The 24,882-nt window shown below is 37.5% G+C and overlaps 1 protein-coding gene across 10 annotated transcripts in view; it reads left to right on the forward strand.

The window, feature by feature from the left end:
- The window catches only part of ADAMTSL3 (ADAMTS like 3), a 365,276-nt gene that overhangs the window by 186,119 nt on the left and 154,275 nt on the right, over positions 1-24,882 (forward strand). For all 10 annotated transcript variants that reach the window (XR_011075723.1, XM_068558758.1, XM_068558696.1 and 7 more), the window contains 2 exons: positions 1,064-1,138; positions 7,216-7,373. Coding sequence is in view for 9 of the 10 variants with exons in the window: in XM_068558758.1 (XP_068414859.1) it covers positions 1,064-1,138; positions 7,216-7,373 (233 nt within the window). In the remaining variant the exon portion in view is untranslated. The remainder of the gene's footprint in view (positions 1-1,063; positions 1,139-7,215; positions 7,374-24,882) is intronic.

Below are 24,882 nucleotides of genomic sequence, written 5' to 3' on the forward strand. Positions count from 1 at the left end.
TTCACTTTGTTATACAGCAGCAACTAACACACCCTTGTAAAGCAATTATACTCCAATAAAGATGTTAAAAAAAAATGTGGCTTCTTATCATTACTTTTATTAGTTGTAGAGTATTCCTTAGTATGGATATAACATTGTTTATTTAACCCCTCCCCAAATGGTGGATATTTAAATAGTGTTCATTGCTTTTTTTTTTATGTATGTATGTTAAAAACAAACAGAAAATCCAGAAAGGATATTTCTCAAAGTGTTAGAAGTGATGATCTCTGGAAATAGTTTCATTTTGTCTGGTATGCTTTTTTGCATTTTCTAATTTTCAATAATAAAGAGGTATTTTTATTTAATAAAACTTATGAACAAGTCAGCAAACATAGTGACATCCTTTGATCCAACAATTTCACCCCAGAGGCTCTCAAAACAAATTGTTCTCTGTAAGTTAAATAAACAAAACACAACATCTGCTTGAAGTAATTCATATTGTTGATAATGTACTAATATCATTTAATAATACACTTAATGATCAAATAGGGGACTGGGGCATAGAATTTCATATGCCCTTAGATTATTATGTGGCAATGAAAATTAATTTCAAAATGTGTAACGGCATTAAAAAGAAGTCTACAGGGACCAGGATTTCCACTAGGTAATTGTCTAGGCCAGGTATTATCGAAATTTTTTGGTGCAGGACCAGATAGTAAATATATTAGGCTTTGTGAGCCATATTGTCTTTGTTATAAATACTCACCTCTGCCTTTGTAGGGCAAAAGCAGCCTCAGATGAATGGGTATGACCTGAGGGCCCTAGTTTGTGGACTCACTCAAGTAGACCAGTGCATTTATTTAAACTTTTCTTTAATGTTTTTAAAAAATGTATTTAAATGAAATTATGTGATTAGTATTAATATGCCTTATACACAGTAGCTGCTTTCCAAAGATTTCTTGACTGAAGATGGAAATGAAATCTAGTTAAGAACACTTTACAGACGCTCCCAGTTTTGAGTTGCTTATTTTGATGGCCCTTTAGTGCACAAGTTTTATTACATTTGTCTTGTGTTCTTTCTTAGGGGAAGAAAATGTAATTGCTGTTCCTTTGGGAAGTCGAAGTGTGAGAATTACAGTGAAAGGACCTGCACATCTCTGTAAGTAGAATTTAATCTTAACATGTTTTTCTTTCCTGAAAAATTATTTAGCCAAAAAAATTATATATTTCTTTGTGTTAACGGGTAGGTAGATGAACTTCTACCAGTCTGAAATAGTCTATATCACTAGGGAATGATCTATGACCCTGAATTTTTTAGTTCTCATGCCCTAGTGGGAAATTAATCTCCTCATGGGAGAGGAAATCAAGTTATATGTGAAATAAACTATTTTTTATGTGGAGAGTAAACTAGGAGTCTAGAGTCTTCTGGAGATCTTAGCAGTTTTGGGGTAAAAAATAACAAAACGAAATTTAAAACACAGAGCTGTATCAGTGAATATAGCTGACAAGTACACGCTCCATTGCCAGCGTATCACAACCTCAGGTCTAGGGGGCACTGAAAGTAAACACTGGTTTCCCAGAATACTAAGAGTCTGAAACAATAGAGGATTGAAATTGTATTGTTTCTTTGGCCAAAGTCACATGGCATCTTTCTGTCTTAGCTTTTCTGGTCTCTTAGGACCCAAAGGAACTAGAAATACCAAAGTTTGTCTGCTTCTCTCCCAAGGTTTCCTGTGGCCATAGGCAGGACTTTCATAGTCTTTTTCCCAGGAAAATGAGTTTTTGCCAAGACTGAGCCCCTGGCCTTGAAGAAGCTTACTGTGTTCAGCTCTATCTTTCTGTAAAAAGTACGAAACACTATTTGTAACTTTTAAAGCCACACAAATCAAGGTCTACCGGATTAAAATGTGACATATTTTGCCATTTTTTTTCTGAGCCACCATTCTTAGATTTTCAAATCGTAAAAATTTCTCAGGGACACAAGCATTTTTGGTAGCTTTTAAATGTGTTTGTCCATGTGTGTTATATGTGTTTGTATATTTTGGCTGTAGTACCGATAGTCTAACCAGAAATGTCGTTTGAGAAAAGTTTATATCAAAATGTTTAAGGTCACCAAGGGTATAGATTAAAATCTTGGAAAAAGAAAGAAATTCTTTAGTAAATTATGACCTAAATTAGGGAAGCAAGAGAATATCTTTAGGGCAATGAGGGTGAACAATTATTGGAAAGTCTTTTTCAACCCTTACTTTATTATATGAATTATGACTAGAAGAATGTGACTGATGTGTTTAACTAAAATATTGAAATGTTTATAGCCATATAATGGTCAGTTCACTCAAGGCTTTCTCTACAATGAAGCATCAAAACATTTTTTAGGCTTCTTTTTAAAATGGCATAAGGCCCACAGCTCTTGATGAGAGTGAATCTTTATCCTTGTAAATGCAAACTTGATGTTTGAGAACAGGTGAAAATCATTTAGATCCAAATTTTGTGAATCATTTGAGTGATCACATTGTAAAGTAGCATCCTGGATTCAAAACTGTGAAATGCTGGACATTCATAGCAGCATAATTCATAATAGCCATAACGTGAAAACAGCCCAGATGTCCGTTAACTGATGAATGGATAAATAAAATGGGCATATGTGGAATATTATTTGTCTCTAACAAAGAATGAAGTACTGACACATGCTACAATAGACATGATCCTTGAAAACATTATGCTAAGTGAAAGAAGCCAGTCACAAAAGGCCACATATTTTATGATTGTCTTTATATAAAGTGTCCAGAGTAAAGCAAATCTAAGGAGACAGAAAGTAGATTGGTGGTTGCCTAGGGCTGGGGTGAGTTGGGTTGGTGGCAGGTCTGGGGTTGTAAACGGATATGGGGTTTCTTTGGGGGGTGGCAAAAATGTTCTAAACTTAGATTGTGGTTATGGTTTCCCAATTCTGTGACTATGCTGAAGCCATGAAACTACATTTTAAATGGGTGAATTTTATGGCATATCAAAAAGATGTTTTAAAAAATAAAAAAAATTGCAGTGACTGGGCCTGATTTTCTCGTGATACTACAGACAATTCTTTAACATTCAGCTCTAAAAAGAGTTTTATAAGCTCTAGAAACAGAATAAGTACACAGTAAACAGGTTAGGTAAAGATGAATACTTTGAGGTAGAATATTCATTTACATACATATATGTTCTGGCATATTAAACATAACTTTATACTCAAGACTGGCATGGTTCCAAGAACAGAGCTCAGATATATTCCCTTTTCTCCAAAGGTGACAGATCTGTTGCTTGGAATATATCTCCTTCTGAACAATCTCAAAATTGGCTCTAGAAGTGTTTCTGAAAGTTACCCTTCTCTGCCAGTGAATAGAATGAACTGGCTTCATTTACAAAGGATTTAGTTACCATTTCTGAACACCTAAATATAGAAGCGGCTTTATTTTCTTGATTTACACAAGTGTTTTCTTTATTTTTTATTCAAAGATATATTCCTGAAATTAAACTCACTTTGCAGTAATAAATCGTTCTTTTCAAGATCCATATTAACTGCCACCCTCCAAAAGGCTGCATCGTTAAGAACTGAGAACACCCAGTAGCGTACTGTTAGTCTCTTTGCTGTGGAATGGAATTTAATTACAGAATGTCCATCTTGCATATCGCCTAGAGGTGTTTAAATACTGAATTTCTAGTCCTTTTGCAAGCTTGGCTTCAGCATTATATCAAGCACACAGCTCCAGATTTCCCTAAAATTTCAAAAATGGAAACAATAAGAGGGTTCCTGCAAAAGAGATTTTATTGTAGCAAAACTTCAGCATTAAATGTGTTTTGACTAGCAATAAACTCGAGAAGCCAAGATGCCATAAACTGAAAACCTCCATTATCAATTGTTAAGAATTGGGATTTTTTTGGTCCTCTAAGTGCGGTCTGATGACCATATGTAGAGATGTATTAATATAAACATGAACCCTGAACATAATGACTAATCAAAGGAAATGAATAGTGAATAAAGTATGCATACACTATAATATACAACTCGAAGCATAAGTTTGATGTATTTATAACCAAGTCAGCTGTGCTAAATGCTCATTACATGTTTACCTAACAATACTTCTGTGGCCTTCTTAGAATTTAAGGAGACCTCTTGGGATGATTAGCATGACCCTGTCTCTTTTGAAAGAAGCCTGGACGGATACTTCTCAGGGAAAGCCCTTCAACTAGAAGCAGTTAGCAGCATTCACCATTTTTCTAGTCATTTCTTTTAAAAATAACAAGTGTGGATCAAAATATTTAAAGGTACCATGGTAGACTTGAGTTGTAAAGGTTTGGGGATTTAACAGGGTCTTGATTTCTGATCCTATATTTTTTTGTATGTGATTTTATTTATTCTCACAACAACACTAACTTCATTTTTCAGATTAAGCAACAAAGATGAGGGGATTTCCAATATATTTCTTTGTTGAGCCAGCTAATAAATGCCAAAGCTTGTTTGTATCATTTCTTTTTTAGATTCCGCATATAAGCGATATCATACGATGTTTCTCTTTTATCTATTTGAGGATACAGATCATCTCTTCCTTGGCTCTTTGCCACTTCCATCATTTTAAGCCTGAAGAGGAGAAAAAAGGCAGCAGTGGGTAGCAGGAAAGGAGGCTCTTACCCTCTGCCTTTCACAGTGGTGGGGCTGTTTATAGATTTCCTGGGGTCTCCACCCAGCACTGTCTGTCTTGCTATAGAAACCGCAGAGGGTCTGTGGAAGCTCAGAGAATTGAAGGGCTGTGTGTGCAGCTCTCATGAGCTGTGAATTGCACATTACAACACAGGGCTGCAGTACACACATGGGGTGCTAGACACTAATAAAAACTTTAAAAACGTATCCATAAGTCAACACATCATCTGAATTGTTGATTTTCAAAAACTCCTTTTCCGCCAATTTAAGAGGCACAGGCGCTAAGGAGAAGCAAGTTTACCCACCGATAAAAATGACAACTTTTAAAGAGCAACACTGACCTCCACTTCACTGTGAATTCATCACAGGGGCTTTGTTAATCCAAACTATCAGAATCGTTTGCATCCATAAACCATAAAAAGGTGGCTTCATCAAATCACTTCCCTTGTCTTTATTGACCACCCATTTCTGACTCAAGTTACACAGTTGAGGTCAGAGCACCTGCTTTTGACCTCCTATGTATGCAGCCAGGGTTTGTGACCCAGAGAATGGGAAGCCTTTTGAAATAATTGATATAAAGATATTTTATGAGAATTGGAGAAGAGTGGTTTGGGTAATTCACATGCACTTGAAAACTGGTTTTGCTCCTGTGTTCTCACATCCTTGCCACTAAAGATCTTGGACACCTTTGAAGTAATAGAATAGACTCAACGTCAAAAAACAAAACATCAAAACCAAGCTAACAGGTTTAAAAGATGGATGTCACACTGGTCTTCCCTTCCCCCCAGATCGCATTTCCAGATTCTGACACCCCCTGCCATAACTCTGCAGCCAGATGAAACTTGGAGAGCTTTGATCCAGAAGGTTAGCACAGTGGTAAAACAATCACAGCCATCGAATCCATTGCACTCTACTTGAATTTAATCAAGTCACTTCAGGCTAAATCTCGGTCTAGAAGCAGTGTTTTGCATGCCTTCTTCTTTGCGTGGATGGAACTTGTCCAGCTTCATTTTGTGTTTTGATATTACCTGAATGCTCATGATTTTTCCTCCTTTACTTTTAGAGGGCTGATTCATCCAGGGTGGATCCCTCTTACTATCTCCAGTTTCCCATCTCATTTTTACTGACAGTTCATTTTCTAACGCTCTGTTTTATATCTTCATTGGAACTAGGAAATGAATTTAATCTCACACTTTCCAAAAATCTACTGCGGTCATGGAGATAGGGCCAAAGTAGTAGGGGTTTTGTGTGCCTGAGAGTACCCAGCATTATTCTTTGACTGCTAATGACTCCTGCAGATCAAGGAGCTCATGTCCAGCCTTTGAATTTTCCCAGAAAATTTCCCAGCCTGCCTGTCAGGGATAATCAGGGATGTCTCCTAATGCCTGTTATGCAATCTGCCCAGGGCGCTTGAATTCCTGCAGCTGCTCCGGTGGCAGAGAGAAATCGGCAAAGGAACACCACCGAAGCACAGCACATGTGGATTGCAGCTTCATAAAAGCCAGATCATTTTGTTGTGTTTTTATCAGCTTTTTAAGTTTGAGACGGAATGGAGTTCTGGTTCTGTTGTGTCCTTTGTTCGAGATGGTTAAAGAACCATTGAATACCAGTGAGTCAAGTGTAGGTTTCTGAGGAGCAGAGGACCTGGGAGATTGTCTGCTCTGACTCGTCGTTTTAGAAATAAGGCAATGAAAACCCAAGGCAGTGAGTTAGGAATAGATCTGGAGCCAGAAATGCAGGTGGACCAGGTCCACTAAGAATGGTGACATTTACAAAATGAAAGAAAAAAAAAGAGAAGGGAAAGAAAGAAATCACTGAAATAAGGTAGAAGTGGTATTTTGGTTAAACCGTCGGCATTGTTCTGTAAGAGATCTAAAAGCACTACTGTTCCTTTAAAAGCTAATGTGAATAAAGAGGTGACACATGAGAGAGATCTTTGTGGTGATGGAATAGTTCTGTATTTTGGTTGTGGTCACGTGTGACAAAATGGCATAGGACTCTATGCACACATTGTACCAATGTCTGTTTCTTGGTTTTGATATTGTATTATAGTTGGGTAAGATGTAACCATTCCATCGGGTAAAACTGGATGAAAGGTACACACGACCTCTTTACTGTTCTTGCAACTTCCTGTGAATCTACAACTATTTCAAAATAAAAAAAAAATTTAAGCAAATTTAGAGTTTATTGTGATTTTGTCTAAATAAAAGTCTAGGCTTACTATCTGAATGGGTGAGAAAATGAGTAACATCGCTTTATTTTAAGTAAAGCTACATCATGAAAAAATATAAAGAAAGAGATGTTTTCTTCTTCCCCTTATTATAGAAATGACTCCAAAGAGTTGAGTAGACCTAACTGGACCTAGCCCTCTTGTTTGCTTCTTTTTATAGATAACTAAGAAGCTTATATATTTATTCTACCTATTTGAATCAATGTTTGTAAACTGAGTGGGTGTATTCATATTGTGTTGATATCAGATGCTATTACTTGTAGTAAAATATCTTTTGGAATAAAATGCTTTTAAGATATTCTCTCACTGAAACTTTATTTTTAAATTTTAGTCATTGAATCAAAAACACTGCAAGGAAGCAAAGGAGAGCACAGCTTTAACAGCCCTGGAGCTTTTGTTGTAGAAAATACAACAGTTGAATTTCAGAGGGGCTCCGAGAGGCAAACCTTTAAGATTCCAGGACCTCTGATGGCTGATTTCATCTTCAAGGTAGGATGAGCCTCTTCATAAATGTCATGCATCTGGGGCCCCGCACATCTTGAATTTTAAAAAGAACACGTTTGTTTAGTAGGCAGCCAGTGACTTTTTATACAGGGCATGTGTCATTAATATTTTCACCTTGACAGTCAGTTCTTAAAAACTGTTCATCTCTCTAAAGTAGTTTCTGTTCCCCAACCCCAATAGTTAAGAAACAAGCTTCACTTTTATAGGGGAATGATTGTTTTTGCATGTATAACCTCTAGTTGCTGTGTTCAGTTTTAAACCTCCAGATGGATTTCGGTGAAAATGGTCAGTGGTTAAATGCTCCATGTCTTAAACCACGACTGTGCTATTGCTGTCCTTGCAAAGGGGAGCAGAGAAGACAGAGGCCCCCTTCCTTAACCCCCTTCCCTGTTTCCTCAGCAATGTCTCATAATGAGCCCTTGTCCAGACACCTGTCACGAGGTCCCCTCACAAGAATTCTTCTTCCCTTGTAACCACGACTCTGTGTTTCCTCTCTTGGGTACATTGGGGGCATCTTCCTTCACTCAGAGGATATGAAATGTAGTGGCCAATATATTTCTATTTCCAAGGTGACACAATCTGAAATTCTTCTGATAAAACTATAAATACCTAAGATGTGCAAAAAAGGACATTTCAGTGGATGATTTTGTCCTATCCCTTTTTGGAAACTTCAAGATAGAAAGGGAAGAAAGAAAAGAGCTTTAATTGCCAGGGATTTCTTTGCCTGTGAAAAGACCCAGTGCCTTCAAAAGAACTGTCTGTGTTCCACATTAATTTGTCAAAGAGTATTTCATTGAGACATCGGTTGTGCCAGCAGAGAAATACATTTGGAATTAGATGAGAGTTGCAAACTGACGTCCTTGTTTACCTACAGTGTGACCAGCCAAGGGTCGGTCTGGGTGGAGTTGTTGTTTTGAATCTTTGGGTTTTAAATAGTCAACCTTGAAAAAAACAAGAGATTATAATATTAAAATACCAGTATTTTTTCCTGCTTCTTTTTAAAAATGGGAAGATCTGACAACTAGCTTGCATGTTGCCATAGCGATAATTGGCTGCAGCTGGGTAACAGCAGCCTTTTTATTAGGGCACACATCCTCATTTGCCAGGGTCCACACCAGGCCCTAATGTGTTCCTGACATTGAAGGTGTAAGTGTCAGTTGCCGTTCGTAGACATTTAAGTTGCCATTCCTGGACATGACTTGCCATTCCTAGACATTGAAATGACTTCTGTGTCAGACCCTCGAAGTGTCAACCCAATGTAATTCTGACAGTAGCTTTGTGAAAGGCTTTTGGGGAAGCCAGCTGTCATCTCTCTTTCCTTCTATTCTCTCTCATCCATTGTTATACATAAATTCTGGGCTTGGTTTGCTTCTCTTAGGGTTTTCCCATTTGATGCTCAAGTGGTAAAACACACACACACACACACACACACACACACACACACACACACACACAACCTTTTTAAAAATTGTCTTCTCATTCCTACTCAGAAGATCTGTATTCTTCTCAAGTCAATTTGGAGATATCTGACCAAGTAGGAGACATTAGTACAGTGACGGGATGGGACAAATAGCCACAAAGGTTAAAATTTTAAGATATTGTTTGGTGAAAGTATTAGCATGGAAAATGTACTGTTTATTGATCCCATGCATCAAAACACATATACAGGGGGCTTCCCTGGTGGTGCAGTGGTTGAGAATCTGCCTGCCAATGCAGGGGACACGGGTTCGAGCCCTCATCTGGGAAGATCCCACATGCCGCGGAGCAACTGGGCCCATGAGCCGCAATTACTGAGCCTGCGTGTCTGGAGCCTGTGCTCCACGACAAGAGAGGCCGCGATAGTGAGAGGCCCGCGCACTGCGATGAAGAGTGGCCCCCGCTTGCCACAACTAGAGAAAGCCCTCGCACAGAAACGAAGACCCAACACAGCCATAAATAAATAAATAAATAAATAAATAAAATTTAAAAAAACATATACACATAAACTGTTTACTTCTACAAGTGTATGTGTACACACACACATATGTATATGAATATGTGTGTGTATACATTTTTTTTTAATTTGAGAGGATACATTCCAAACTGAAAACACTGAGGAAACAATGGCTATTTTAGAGGGGATTGGTGCTTTGGGGGAGTGATCTTAGTTTTACTTATAATATTTTAATACTTAAAATAATTCTTAAAAAAAGAATACAGTCATATATCACATGTATGATTAAAAATTACTTTACACCTTCTTGCCCCAATTATATATTCACCTATTAATAGAATGCATTTTAGCAGCATGTTGCCACTGTCTGAATTTGTACTCAGCCTTCTATTTTCCTGTCTCGGAGTTCTAGTTTTCTCAGATTTAATAAACAATTCCGGGCTTTAACTTCAATTTCTGGAAAGGTTTTGATCTCCCTTGACTGGAAAGGTTTTCTTTTTAAAAGAAAATATATATATATATATAGTTATTTATCAAAGAGGGTGTTACACACAGCTGTTGGACTCATGCATAAATAGAACCTCATTTTCATGCCTCATTTTCTTTCATGAACATGGTGTGCTCGGTGGGAGAGAAATTGGCAAAATCAGAGACACTCTGATGAAGCAAGAATGACTCTGATGGTTTTCCCTGCCTTATAAGCTTGTCCAAATACTGTGGGTTTCTAGGAAATATCCTTTTCCATTAGTTACTTTTTTTTTTTCCCCTCAGAGCACTGTAGTATTACCCAGCCTGTGTTGTCACTAATATAAGGAACTCTGCTTCTATTCATCTCTGCTTGGCCCAGGATGCAATCAAGGGATTGCTGTCCTTTGAGTGGGAGGTTAAAAGTGTGTGTTAGGTCCCTGATGATGGTCAGCCATGTATTTCATTGTATCTCTTTCCATTCCAATCAACCAAGAGCAGCTGAATTTTAAAAAAGGAAGACCTGGCTTCAATCTGAGAGAGAAGGTGAAAACCAGCTCTGTCCCCGAGTGCTAATTTCGCTCAGCCATGGGTGCACTGAGATATAAAGGCCCCCTCTTTTATACTGTTCCTATATTAGACCTCATTTCATGGACTTTTAATAAATGGACTGTTGAAAACGACTATATTCTGACGTAGAGAGTAAAATATGAAGACATCCATGGGATGTTAGAGTCTTTTGTGGTTATTGTGTGGATTCTGAAATCTGGCAACTCACTGCACCAGTGAGACAAAATTTCTTTTTTCTACTTTTTCAGAAGCTATATTTTCATGAGTGGACCATTCTTGAAAAGTGCACTTTTTCTTCTTCCCAATGGGTTTCTCACTGTACATTCTTATTTTCCTGAAGGATCTGTTTCTCATGGATGACTCTTGTTACTGTGTTACCGAGTCACGGGTATTTTGCATGAGAGCCCCTGAAGTATTATTTTGCTTCTGCAATATGTGCATGTTGCCACCAGGGAGCAGTAGAGAGTCTTGAGCCAGTGGTTGATGCTGTATGCTTTGTTGATTGGACTGTAAGAGGCACTATCCATTCAGTGAGAATTTACTGAATATCTGTGAGTACTGATATACTGTACTGATATACTTGTGCATATCAATTTTCAGTATATGCTTATGAGAATAATCTAGTAAAATAAACTTAAATGGCTTTGAGAAAGACATCTGTTTCTGTGGTTAAGTATTTTAATTATTGCTGGTGGCTTTTCCCCTCTTTAAAAAACATGTCCATCTTCAAGGAAAAAAAAAGTTTCTCTTCCTCATGGTCTGAAATCTTCCTCTTTCTCCCATTTGGATACTTTGTGTTTCTGTAGGAAAATGTTTTCTGATTTCTTTTCCCATTAGTTTTCAGCTAGGCAAGCCTCTGTCTCTGGTTTCCTACAAACACAGCTCCAGATATTTTGTATATTTTCTACCTATAAAGTCTTTCTTTTCTTTCTGGGAAGTTATGATAGCATATCTAACTTATCCAGGGCCGAGAGGATTTGAAACTGCCTGTTTTCCTCTCTCTCAAAGAGAAGATTTCAGCCTTGCAATGTGATGCAGACGCTGGCTAAATTCATATGTTCACAGGTGTTTCAAAACACAGCAAGACACAGTTTTTAGAGTCCGTGCATGTGTTAGTTTCCTGAGGCTACTGTAACAAAGCACCATAAACTGGGTGGCTTAAACAACAGATGTTTTTGTCTCACAGTGCTGGAGGCTAGAACTCTAAAATCAAGGTGAGGGCAGGTCTGGTTCCTTGTAAGGGCTGTGAGGGACAATTTGTTTCGTGCCTCTCTCCTAGCCTCTTGGATCCTCAGGTTTTCTCCCTTTGTCTTCACACCACCTTCCCTCTGTGCATGTCCACCTCTGAGCCCAAATTTCCCCTTTACATAAGCATGCCAGTCATACTGGGTTGGACCCACCTTAATGACCTCATCTTAACTTGACTAGATCTGCAAAGACCCTATTTCCAGATAAGATCATATTCTGAGGTTCTGTGAGTTAGGACTTCAACATATGTTTTTGGGGATGGATACAATTCAGCCCATAACAGTGTCTAACAGAAAAGAAAATTTACCTATTTCATCATGCCTCCCAATCAGAATTCCACCTCATTTTAAGCCTTTGCCATGAATCACAAATCAGTTTCAAAGAAACTGTTGAAATATTACATGATAGTTACTGTAATGTGGTCTGTTGAGGGAAATTTCTTGGTTAAAGCAGTTCAAATACTGTTCTAGTAGTTACCATAGTTCACAGCTAAATTATTGGTGTAATATATACACAAATATGAAAAAAAGAGTTTTACAGAAAAATCTATTCCATAAATTTTGGAAATTATTTAGAAGTGGCCGAGTAAGGCAGTTGAGTTTGAATTCATTTTCTTACCATTGTTATAAAATCATTTTCCTAACCAAACAGGAGTAGTATACACTTGTAAATGTTAATGTACATTTCCCTTTTGCCATTCTGTACTTGACCATCTCCCTTGTCAGTGGACCTATTCACCCTGGGGGTTTGAAAGTAGTGGTTAATGATTGGGCTGTTGTTAGCAGGACTGCAAAGAGCATTCACGTTCAACTTTTGATTATTAAGGTAGGATTTTCTTTTTTTTTTTTTTAGTTTAGACTTTTGTCTTGAACGTCAGGCTTATGGAAAGAGATAAGCCTTCTATAAACTGATGTAGTTCCCATGACATTTCAAGGACCAAGGTTGGGGGACTAAATCAAAGTGTTTCTTCTGCAATACAGAGGATGCCTGTACCCCCAGTAAGGCTGAGCTGTGGGCTTAGTGTCCTCAGCGCCCTACACTCAGGAGGAGCATCCATTGTAGGGGGACCCCAGCCAGGATGCGGAGAGTCGGCTTCCTCTGCCACAGGGCATTGTGGGTAAAAGAAGAAAACTGGGGACAGGATGGAGGAAGCAAGGCAATGAGACGTGGATCATGACAGCAGTCACTCTGCAGAGCAGGGAAGCATATTAAGTAGGTTTCAAAGCTAAAGGCAGAGGAGGAGATTTGCTTCACTTTTCATTTAGAACCCAAGAGGAAAATGCCTCCTAGGGTGGCCATCTCCATCCGCCACTGGGAGAAGCTACCTTGGAATGAAATTGGCATGAGTGCCGTGAAATGTTTAGTCACAGGTTGCGTCTGAGTTCAGCTCCCTGGAGTCTCCCTCAGCTCCTGTGTGGCATGGAAGATATCTAGAAAATTCCATGTACTCTTGGCTGGCCAGCCTTGACATGGTGGGGGCAAAATGACCCTGCAGCGGAGGGGTAAATATAGAGTGACCAGACAGCCTAGTTTGTTCAGAAAAGACCCAGTTTCCACCTGCAGCCCTGACTTAATTCTTAGAAGCTACTCCTTTCATCCTCAGAAACGTCCTGGCTTGGACAATAAAGCATCTGGTCTCCTTGGTAAGGGGCTGTGAGCCAGGCCAGGGACTGGGGAGGAGTCCCAGCCACACCACCGAGAAACTGAGCACAAGAGTAATGTGGACTGGGCAGGGCAACGGAGGAGCCCACCCACCCTGGCTGGGGAAGAACACAGCTGAGTTCACAGGCACTGAGGCTCCCTGTGGGCCTCCCAGTGGCCAGAGGGACAAGGGACACAGCTATGGGCCCAAGGACAGGATGAGGACCTCCAGGCATGGATCCGAGGCCTCTTTCCTTTCCCGCCTCTGTGAGGTCCTACATCATAGAGGAGATTGGTCTGGATGAGGGCACAGCAGAAAGCCTGGATACTTCCCCACGGGAAACAGCGGTACCTAAAGAGAACTCTTTAAATGAGTGAACCAGACTGACCTCCTAGGATTGAACTCCATTTAAGCTGTTTTCCCCTCCCTCCCTAGTCAGGAGGGGGCTTGTGAAGAAGATCAGAGCAGTTATAAGGAAAGAAGCTGCATCTCTGCGATTGTCTTCATAGAGTATGAGCACTTGTTGTGACTCTACTGCCCGGTCACAAAACACAAAAGCAAAAACAAAATCTTGAGGGAGAAAAAGTTCCCTGCAGATTTAATAACTTCATTTTTCTAAAGTTTTTAGGATTGGAGGAAGGGGCATTATTATTTAATTTGTAGTTTTTATTTACTTTGAAGAAAGAATTCTTTATCTCCCATTTTGCCTATTTTGCTCTCTAAAATAATACGATATAATGCCAGCCTTCTTGGAATTGAAGAACAAATATCCAAATATGACTCCTTCCTGGAGTTTGGATGAAAATTCTCTTAAAATAGTCAGAAATTCTCAGTGGTAGTAACAGGGACTTTTTCCAAGGAAGAATGATAATACTGCATCATGTTTTAATGACATTTAAAGATATTATAATATTAATAGACTTCTAAACAATTGCATTGTCTTTTAAAATGACAATGTGGAGAACTAGAATTGAATGAAGTTTCATCAGTATTATAAATTTAAGCGATGAGTAGTGTGTAGCTTGAGGAAAATGTATGGATTGATTTTTTTTTTCAGAATTGTGTTATTACCAAAAAAAAAAAGAAGGACAGAGGACCTGAATAGACAGTGTTCCAAAGAAGACATACAAATGGCCAACAGGTACATGAAAAGGTGCCCAACATCATTAATCATCAGGGAAATGCAAATCAAAACCACAATGAGCTATCACCTCACACCTGTTAGCATGGCTATTATCAAAAAGACAAGAGAAAACAAGTGTTGGTGAGAATATGGAAAAAACGGACCCCTGTGCACTATTGGTGGGAATGTAAATTGGTGCAGCCACTATGAAGAACAGTATGGAGGTTCCTTAAAAAATTAAAAATAGAGTTACCCTATGGTCTAGTAATTCTACTTCTGGGAATATATCTGAAGGAAACAAAATCACTGTGACAAAAAGATATCTGCATCCCCATGTTCACTGCAACATTATTTACAATAGCCAAAACATGGAAACAGCCTAAGTGTCCATCAATGGATGAATGGATAAAGAAGATGTGGTGTATATATATATATATATATATATATATATATATATATACACAACTTTCTTATATGTACATATACACACACACAGGAATATTATTCAGCCATAAAAAGAAGGAAATTCTACCATTTGCAGCAACATGGATGGACCTATGAGGGAATTATGCTAAGTGAAATAAGTCAGAGAAAGACAAATACTGTATGATTTCACTTACGTGTGGAATCTAAAAAAAATCGAAACTCACAGGTAAGAGAACAGATTGGTGGTTGCCAGAGGCAGGAAGAGGGTGAAATGGGTGAAGGGGGTCAAAAGGTACAGATTTCCAGTTACAAGATAAATAAGTTCTGGAGATGTAATGTATAGTACAGTGACTAAAGCTAACAATACTCTATTGTATATTTGAAAGTTGCAAAGAGAGTTATCTGAGACACCTGTGGGAAGAAGGCACCTTGGAACAAAATTAAGCCTCTGGCAGAAAGGGAAAGGGAAATGGATATTGGTAAGCAAGTAAATGCATCTGCAACAATAAGGATTATTTCTTTCTGTAAAACATCTGGGTTTAATGCCTTTTCTTTCCCTCCCTCCCTCCTTTCCTCCCTCCCTCCCTCCTTTCCTCCCTCCTTCCCGTCCTTCCTTCCTTCTTTTATTCTATTTCTTTTTGGTGGTAATGAACAAGACTTAGAAAACCATTTCAGTACCTCTTAGGTTTATTGATTTATTTAGGGTTCTATTTCTGAGTCAATCTTGCAATTTATTATTTTCTTGAAAAGTGTCCAATTCATCTAATTTTTCAAACTTAACTTTTCAAAAGTAATCATAGCATTCCTTTATCACTAAAAACAAACAAAACAACAACAACAACAACAATAGACTCAACAGTTCCTATGTCTCTTTCATTCCTAAACTTGTTCACTGGCTCCTTGTCTAATTTTTGTTTTGTTCAAACCATCCAAAGATTTGTCTCCGAGACATTTAAGAACTAGATTCGAGGCTTGATAACTCTCAGAGTTCATTAAAAAATTCTATTTATGTAAATTTTAATTTTTGTTTCCTTTATCTTTACATGGTTTTATTTTGGTATTGTGTTTTTAACTTCTAGAGCTAAATTCTTAATTCATTTTATTTTCAATTTTTGTTCTCCATTAAATGTATTTAGGGCTATCAGTTTCCCCATACAGATGTTCTTAATTTTGTTGTGGTGTAGGTTGTTAATTTTAAACTTCATGTGTAAGCTATTTGTATCCTGGCTAAAAAATCTTTGCCTTATTTAGGATCAAAAATATTCACGTATGTTTTCGTCTGGAAATCTTACTGTTCTACCTTTCATACTAAGAGCTATAATCCAACTAGAATTGATACTTGTATATGTTGTGAAGTGGAATCAGTATCTTTTTCCCATGGCTATGCAATTGACCCAAAACCATTAGGTGAAAAGACAATCCCTTCCCCATTTCTCTTAAATCCCAAACTATGTATGTGTGGGTCTATTTCTGCACTCTGTTCTGTTTCATTGACCTATTTGCACCAATACCATTGTGACTTAATTACTGTAGCATTAAAATAAGTCTTGATATCTGGTAGTGTAAGTACTTCAGCTTTGTTCTTGAAGATTATCTCTGATATTCTTGACTCCTTCCATTTCCATATCAATTTTGAAATATGCTTCTAAATTTTTATGAAATTCTGCTGATTTTGATTGGAATTACATTGAATTTGTAGGTCAAATTGGAGAAAATTGACTTTCCAATATCAAGTCTTCCAATCCATAAATATGGTATATTCATCCCTTTGTTTAGTTCTTTTTAAATTCTTCTCAATAATGTTTATAATTTTCAATGTATATGATTTGCATATCTTTTGTTAAATTAATTCCCAAATGTTTGTTATTTTGATGTTATTGTAAATGTTTTAAAATTTTTTTCTGTTTGTTTTCTGCTGGAGTATGAAAATCTAATTGATTTTTGTATATTGACATTATATTCTCACTATATTCACTTGCTAATACTAATAGTTTGTGAATTCTCTTGGATTATGTACATACACAGTTATGACACCTGCAAATAATGAGTTCTGTTTCTTCTTTCCAATTATTCTATGCTTTTAAACATTTTTCTTGCTATATTCCATTACTTAGGACATCTAGTATAATGCTGAATAGAAGTAGTGATGGCAGCTATGCTTGTCATGCTTCTCACTTTCAGGACAAAGATCTCTATAATTCCCCAATTGTGTATGATGTTTTCTATAAATTTCTTGTAGATGTTTTTATCTGATGAAATAAATTTTTTCCTAGTTTGCATCATTAATGTATATAAGCATGGAATTTTATTAGATGCCTTTTTGCATTTTTTGAAGTGATCATATTTTTTCTTTTTTTCCTTTTAATGTAGTGAATTACATTGATTTTCAGATGTTAAACCAATCTTACCTTCCTTTAATAAACCTCACTTGGTCATTATTATTTTTTATTAGAATTTATTATTAGTATTTACTTATAAGTATTTATTTTATTATTAATAAAAAGGATTATCCTTTATATATCATGAGGTATGATTTTTTTTATTTCAATTTTATTTTATTTATTTTCTACATACAGCAGGTTATTAGTTATTTTTGTAAATAAATATTAATGTATATATGTCAATCCCAATCTCCCAATTCATACCACCACCACACACACCACCCCCCACTGCCCCCGCTTTCCCCTCTTGGTGTCCATACGTTTTTTTCTCTACATCTGTGTCTCTATTTCTGCCTTGCAAACCAGTTCATCTGTACCATTTGTCTAGATTCCAAATATATGCGTTAATATACGATATTTGTTTTCTCTTTCTGACTAACTTCACTCTGTATGACAGTCTCTAGGTCCATCCACATCTCTACAAATGACCCAATTTCATTCCTTTTTATGGCAGAGTAATATTCCATTGTGTATAGGTGCCACATCTTCTTTATCCATTTGTCTGTTGATGGGCATTTAGGTTGCTTCCATGACCTGACTATTGTAAATAGTGCTGCAGTGAACATTGAAGTGCATGTGTCTTTTTGAATTATGGTTTTCTCTGGGTATATGCCCAGTAGTGGGATTGCTGGGTCATATGGTAATTTTACTTTTAGTTTTTTAAGGAACGTCCATACTGTTCTCCATAGTGGCAGTGTCAATTTACATTCCCACCAGCAGTGCAAGAGGGTTCCCTTTTCTCCACACCCTCTCCAGCATTTGTTGTTTATAGATTTTCTGATGATGCCCATTCTAACCAGTGTGAGGTGATACCTCATTGTAGTTTTGATTTGCATTTCTCTAATAATTAGTGATGTTGAGCATCTTTTCATGTGCCTCTTGGCCATCAGTATGTCTTCTTTGGAGAAATGGCTATTTAGGTCTTCGGCCCAGTTTCGGATTGGGTTGTTTGTTTTTTTAATATTGAGCTGCATGAGCTGTTTATATATTTTGGAGATTAATCCTTTGTCCGTTGATTCGTTTGCAAATATTTTCTCCCATTCTAAGGGTTGTGTTTTCGTCTTGTTTATGGTTTCCATTACTGTGCAAAAGCTTTGAAGTTTCATTAGGTCCCATTTGTTTATTTTTGCTTTTATTTCCATTACTCTAGGAGGTGGGTCAAAAAAGATCTTGCTGTGATTTATGTAAAAGAGTGTACTTCCTATGTTTTCCTCTAAGAGTTTTATGGTGTCCGGTCTTACATTTAGGCCTCTAATCTATTTTGAGTTTATTTTTGTGTATGGTGTTAGGGAGTGTTCTAATTTCATTCTTTTACAAGTAGCAGTCCAGTTTTCCCAGCACCACTTATTGAAGAGACTGTCTTCTCCATTGTATATCCTTGCCTCTTTTGTCATAGATTAGTTGACCATAGGTGGGTGGGTTTATCTCTGGGCTTTCTACCCTGTTCCATTGATCTATATTTCTGTTTTTGTGCCAGTACCATATTGTTTGGATGAGTGTCACTTTGTAGTATAGTCTGAAGTCAGGGAGCCTGATTCCTCCAGCTCCGTTTTTTTTCCCTCAAGATTGCTTTGGCTATTCGGGGTCTTTTGTGTCTCCATACAAATTTTAAGATTTTTTTGTTCTAGTTCTGTGAAAAATACCATGGGTAATTTGATAGGGATTGCAATGAATCTGTAGATTGCTTTGGGTAGTAGAGTCATTTTCACAATATTGATTCTTCCAATCCAAGAACATGGTATATCTCTCCATCTGTTTTTGTGTCATCTTTGATTTCTTTCATCAGTGCCTTATAGTTTTCTGAGTACAGGTCTTTTGTCTCCTTAGGTAGGTTTATTCTTAGGTATTTTATTCTTTTTGTTGCAATGGTGAATGGGATTGTTTCCTTAATTTCTCTTTCTGATCTTTCGTTGTTAGTGTATAGGAATGCAAGAGATTTCTGTGCATGAATTTTGTATCCTGAAACTTTACCAAATTCATTGATTAGCTCTAGTAGTTTTTTGGTGGCATCTTTAGGATTCTCTATGTATAGTAGCATATCATCTGCAGACAGTGACTATTTTACTTCTTCTTTTCCAATTTGTATTTCTTTTATTTCTTTTTCTTCTCTGATTACTGTGGCTAGGACTTCCAAAACTATGTCGCATAAGAGTGGTGAGAGTGGACATCCTTGTCTTGTTCCTGATCTAGAGGAAATGCTTTCAGTTTTTCTCCATTGAGAATGATGTTTGCTCTGGGTTTGTCATATATGGCCTTTATTATGTTGAGGTAGGTAGGTTCCCTCTATGCCCACTTTCTGGAGAGTTTTTATCATAAATGGGTGTTTTGTCAAAACTTTTTGTCAAAAGCTTTTTCTGCATCTATTGAGATGATCGTATGGTTTTTATGTTTCAATTTGTTAATATGGTGTATCACATTGATTGATTTGCGTATATTGAAGTATCCTTGCATCCCTGGGATACATCCCACTTGATCATGATGTATGATCCTTTTAATGTGTTGTTGGATTCTGTTTGCTAGTATTTTCTTGAGGATTTTTGTATCTATATTCATCAGTGATATTAGTCTGTAATTTTCTTTTTTTGTAGTATCTCTGTCTGGTTTTGGTATCAGGGTGATGGTGGCCTCCTAGAGTGAGTTTGGGAGTGTTCCTTCCTCTGCAATTTTTTGAAAGAGTTTGAGAGGAATGGATGTTAGCTCTTCTCTAAATGTTCGATAGAATCCACCTGTGAAGCCCTCTGGCCCTGGACTTTTGTTTGTTCGAAGATTTTTAATCACAGTTTCAATTTCATTACTTGTGATTGGTCTGTTCATATTTTCTATTCCTTCTTGGTTCAGTCTTGGAAGGTTATACCTTTCTAAGAATTTGTCCATTTCTTCCAGGTTGTCCATTTAATTGGCATAGTGTTGCTTGTAGTAGTCTTTTATGATGCTTTGTATTTCTGTGGTGTCTGTTTTAACTTCTCCTTTTTCATTTCTAATTTTATTGATTTTAGTCCTCCCCCTCTTTTTATTGATGAATCTGGCTAAAGGTTTGTCAATTTTGTTTATCTTCTCAAGGAATCAGCTTTTAGTTTTATTGATCTTTGCTATTGTTTTCTTTGTTTCTATTTCATTTATTTCTGCTCTGATTTTATGATTTCTTTCCTTCTGCTAACTTTGGGTTTTGTTTGTTCTTCTTTCTCAAGTTCCTTTAGGTGTAAGGTTAGATTGTTTATTTGAGATGTTTCTTTTTTCTTAAGGTAGGATTGTATTGCCATAAACTTCCCTATTAGAACTGCTTTTGCTGCATCCTATAGTTTTTGGATCATCGTATTCTTGTTGTCATTTGTCTCTAGGTATTTTTTGATTTCCTCTTTGATTTCTTCAGTGATCTCTTGGTTATTTAGTAACGTATTGTTTAGCCTCCGTGTGTTTGTGCTTTTTACTTTACTTTTTTTTCCCTGTAATTGATTTCTAATCTCATAGCATTGTGGTCGGAAAAGATGCTTGATATTATTTCAATTTTCTTAAATTTACTGAGGTTTGATGTGTGACCCAAGATGTGATCTATACTGGAGAATGTTCTGTGTGCACTTGAGATGAAAGTGTAATCTGCTGGTTTTGGATGGAATGTCCTATAAATATCAATTAAATCTATCTGGTCTATTGTGTCATTTAAAGCTTTTGTTTCCTTATTAATTTTCTGTCTGAAAGATCTGTCCATTGATGTAAGTGAAGTGTTAAAGTCCCCCACTATTATTGTGTTACTGTTGATTTCCTCTTTTATAGCTGTTAACAGTTGCCTTATGTATTGAGGTGCTCCTATGTTGGGTGCATATATAGTTATAATTGTTATATCTTCTTCTTGGATTGATCCCTTGATCATTATGTAATGTCCTTCCTTGTCTCTTGTAACATTCTTTATTTTAAAGTCTATTTTATCTGATATGAGTATTGCTACTCCAGCTTTCTTTTGATTTCCATTTGCAGGGAATATCTTTTTCCATCCCCTCACTTTCAGTCTGTATGTGTCCGTAGGTCTGATGTGGGTCTCTTGTAGACAACATATATATGGGTCTTTTTTTGTATCCATGCAGTGAAACTGTGTCTCTTGGTTGGAGCACTTAATCCATTCACATTTAAGGTAATTATCGATATGTATGTTCCTATTACCATTTTCTTAATTGGTTTGGGTTTGTTTTTGTAGGTCCTTTTCTTCTGTTGTGTTTCCCACTTAGAGAAGTTCCTTTAGCATTTGTTGTAGAGCTGGTTTGGTGGTGCTGAATTCTCTTAGCTTTTGCTTGTCTGTAAAGCTTTTGATTTCTCCATCGAATCTGAATGAGATCCTTGCCAGATAGAGTAATCGTGGTTGTAGGTTCTTCCCTTTCATCACTTTAATATATCATGCCACTCCCTTCTGGCTTGTAGAGTTTCTGCTGAGAAATCAGCTGTTAACCTTATGGGAGTTCCCTTGTATGTTATTTGTCGTTTTTCCCTTGCTGCTTTTAATAATTTTTCTTTGTCTTTAATTTTTGCCAATTTGATTACTATGTGTCTTGGCATGTTTCTCCTTGGGTTTGTCCTGCCTGGGACTCTCTACGCTTCTTGGACTTGGGTGGCTATTTTCTTTCCCATATTAGGGAATTTTCGACTATAATCTCTTCACATATTTTCTTGGGTCCTTTCTCTCTCTCTTCTCCTTCTGGGACCCCTATAATGTGAATGTTGGTGCGTTTAATGTTGTCCCAGAGGTCTCTTAGGCTGTCTTCATCTCTTTTCATTCTTTTTTCTTTATTCTGTTCTGTGGCAGTGATTTCCACCATTCTGTCTTCCAGGGCACTTATCCGTTCTTCTGCCTCAGTTATTCTGCTGTTGATTCCTTGTAGTGTATTTTTCATTTCAGTTATTGTATTGTTCATCTCTGTTTGTTTGTTCTTTAATTCTTCTAGGTCTTTATTAAATATTTCTTACATCTTCTCGATCTTTGCCTCCATTCTTTTTCCAAGGTCCTGGATCATCTTCACTATCATTATTCTGAATTCTTTTTCTGGAAGGTTGCCTATCTCCACTTCATTTAGTTGTTTTTCTGGGATTTTATCTTGTTCCTTCATCTGGTACATAGTCCTCTGCCTTTTCATTTTGTCTGCCTTTCTGTGAATGTGGTTTTCGTTTACAGACTGCAGGATTGTAGTTCTTCTTGTTTCTGCTCTCTGCCCTCTGGTGGATGAGGCTATCTAAGAGGCTTGTGCAAGCTTCCTGATGGGAGGGACTGGTGGTGGGTAGAACTGGGTGTTGCTCTGGTGGGCAGAGCTCAGTAAATCTATAATCCGCTTGCCTGCTGATGGGTGGGGCTGGGTTCCCTTCCTGTTGGTTGTTTGGCCTGAGGTGACCCAGCACTGGAGGCTACAGCTCTTTGGTGTGACTAATGGTGGACTCTGGGAGGGCTCACACCAAGGAGTACTTCCCAGAACTTCTGCTGCCAGTGTTCTTGTCCCCATGGTGAGCCACAGCCACCCCCTGCCTCTGCAGGAGAACCTCCAACACCAGCAGGTAGGTTTGGTTCAGTTTCCTATGGGGTCACTGCTCCTTCCACCTGGGTCCTGATGCGTACACTACTTTGTGTGTGCCCTCCAAGAGTGGAGTCTCTGTTTCCCCCAGTCCTGTCGAAGTCCTGCACTTAAATCCCGCTAGGCTTCAAAGTCTGATTCTCTGGGAATTCCTCCCCCCATTGCTGGACCCCCAGGTTGGGAAACCTGACGTGGGGCTCAGAACCTTCACTCCAGTGGGTGGACTTCTGTGGTATAATTATTCTCCAGTTTGTGAGTCACCCACCCAGCGGTTATGGGATTTGATTTTATTGTGATTGCGCCCCTCCTACCGTCTCACTGCGGCTTCTCCTTTGTCTTTGGATGTGGGGTATCTTTTTTGGTGAGTTCCAGTGTCTTCCTGTCGATGACTGTTCAGCAGTTAGTTGTAATTCTGATGCTCTTGCAAGAGGGAGTTAGCACACGTCCTTCTACTCTGCCATCTTGAACCTCTGTTGTTCCCTTTCCCAATGATTTTAAATTATTTTATTTATGATTCTTTTTCGGTATTTGTTTCCAGGAGAGGTTTTTGTTTTTTGGGTTGTTTTTTCCTGTAACGTGTTTTTTGGGTCTTGGTATTAATTTTACACTAGGTTTATAAAACAAATTGAGAAGTATTTCCTCTGTTCTTATTTTCTGTAACAGTTTGTGTGAGATTGCTATTACTTGACTAGTCAGATGTTTTATTCCCTTATGTGTCAGTTTTGTTTCAAGGAATTTGTCTATTTCAACTAGCTTTTTGAAAGTTATTGGCATAGATTTTTTTATAGTATTGTCTTATTTCTTCATTGTGTGGAGAATCTGTAGCGAGTCTTCTTTCTCATTCCTAATTTTGATTATTTGTCCCTACTCTTTTTTTTCCTTAATCAGTCGTGTTGGAGGTCTATCAATTTTATGAGACTTTTCACAGAAACACCTTTTGGCTTTATAAACCACTTTAAAGTAGTTTCATTCTCATATCATTAATGTTTGCTCTTATCTTTATTGTTACCATCTCTCTACTTTCTCTGGATTCAATATGTTATTCTTCTTCTAACCTTTTTTTATATAAATTTATTTATTTATTTTTGGCTGCATTGGGTCTTCATTGCTGCACCTGGGCTTTCTCTAGTTGTGGCGAGTGGGGGCTATTCTTCATTGCAGTGCGCGGGCTTCTCATTGCGGTGGCTTCTCTTGTTGCGGAGCATGGGCTCTAAGTGTGCACGATTCAGTAGTTGTGGCAGGCAGGCTCAGTAGTTGTGGCTTGCAGGCTCTAGAGTGCATGCTCAGTAGTTGTGGCGCATGGGCTTAGTTGCTCCGCGGCATGTGGGATCTGCCTGGACCAGCGATCGAACATTGGCATTGCCAATGCCAATCCCCTGCATTGGCAGGTGGATTCTTAACCACTGCGCCACCAGGCAAGTCCTTTTCTAACTTTTGGGGATGGCTGTTTAGATCAGTGATTTTCATCCAATTTTTCCATAACATATGCTTTTAACTCTATAAATTTCTCTCAAAGTATGCTTTAGATTTTGTTCCACAGAGTTTGATATGAAATCTTTTTCTTCATCATTCAGTTAAGTTGTATTGTAATTTCCATAGTGATATATATGATATAGTGATATAGTGACTTATAGAATATTTAGAAGTGTAGCATCCAAGTATGTGGGAATTTTCAAGTAATCTCATCATTTTATACCTTAATTCTACTATAGTCAAATAACATTATATTATTTTAATGTTTTGAAATTTGTTAAAACTTAATTTGTGGCTCAGAATGTAGCAAATTTTGGAAGACTATGATATGTAGTCTTCTGATGTTGGACACAATGTTCTACATATGTCAATTAGATCATATTTATTAATGGCTTTATGCAAAATTACAGCCTTACTGATTTTTGTCTGCTTATTCTGTTAGTTACCACAAGAGACCTGGTAAAACTACCACTATGACTGTGCATTTGTCTATATTTTTTCTGTTTCTTGTTAATTTTTGAATTATATATTTTGAGGTTAGGTGGTTAGGTACACTCACATTTAGAATCATTACCTCTTCTAGTGACTTGACCTCTTTATCATTGTGAAACTATTTTCTTTCAG

Source organism: Eschrichtius robustus, chromosome 1, assembly GCF_028021215.1.
Source record: "Eschrichtius robustus isolate mEscRob2 chromosome 1, mEscRob2.pri, whole genome shotgun sequence".
Classification (NCBI taxonomy): Eukaryota; Metazoa; Chordata; class Mammalia; order Artiodactyla; family Eschrichtiidae; genus Eschrichtius; species Eschrichtius robustus.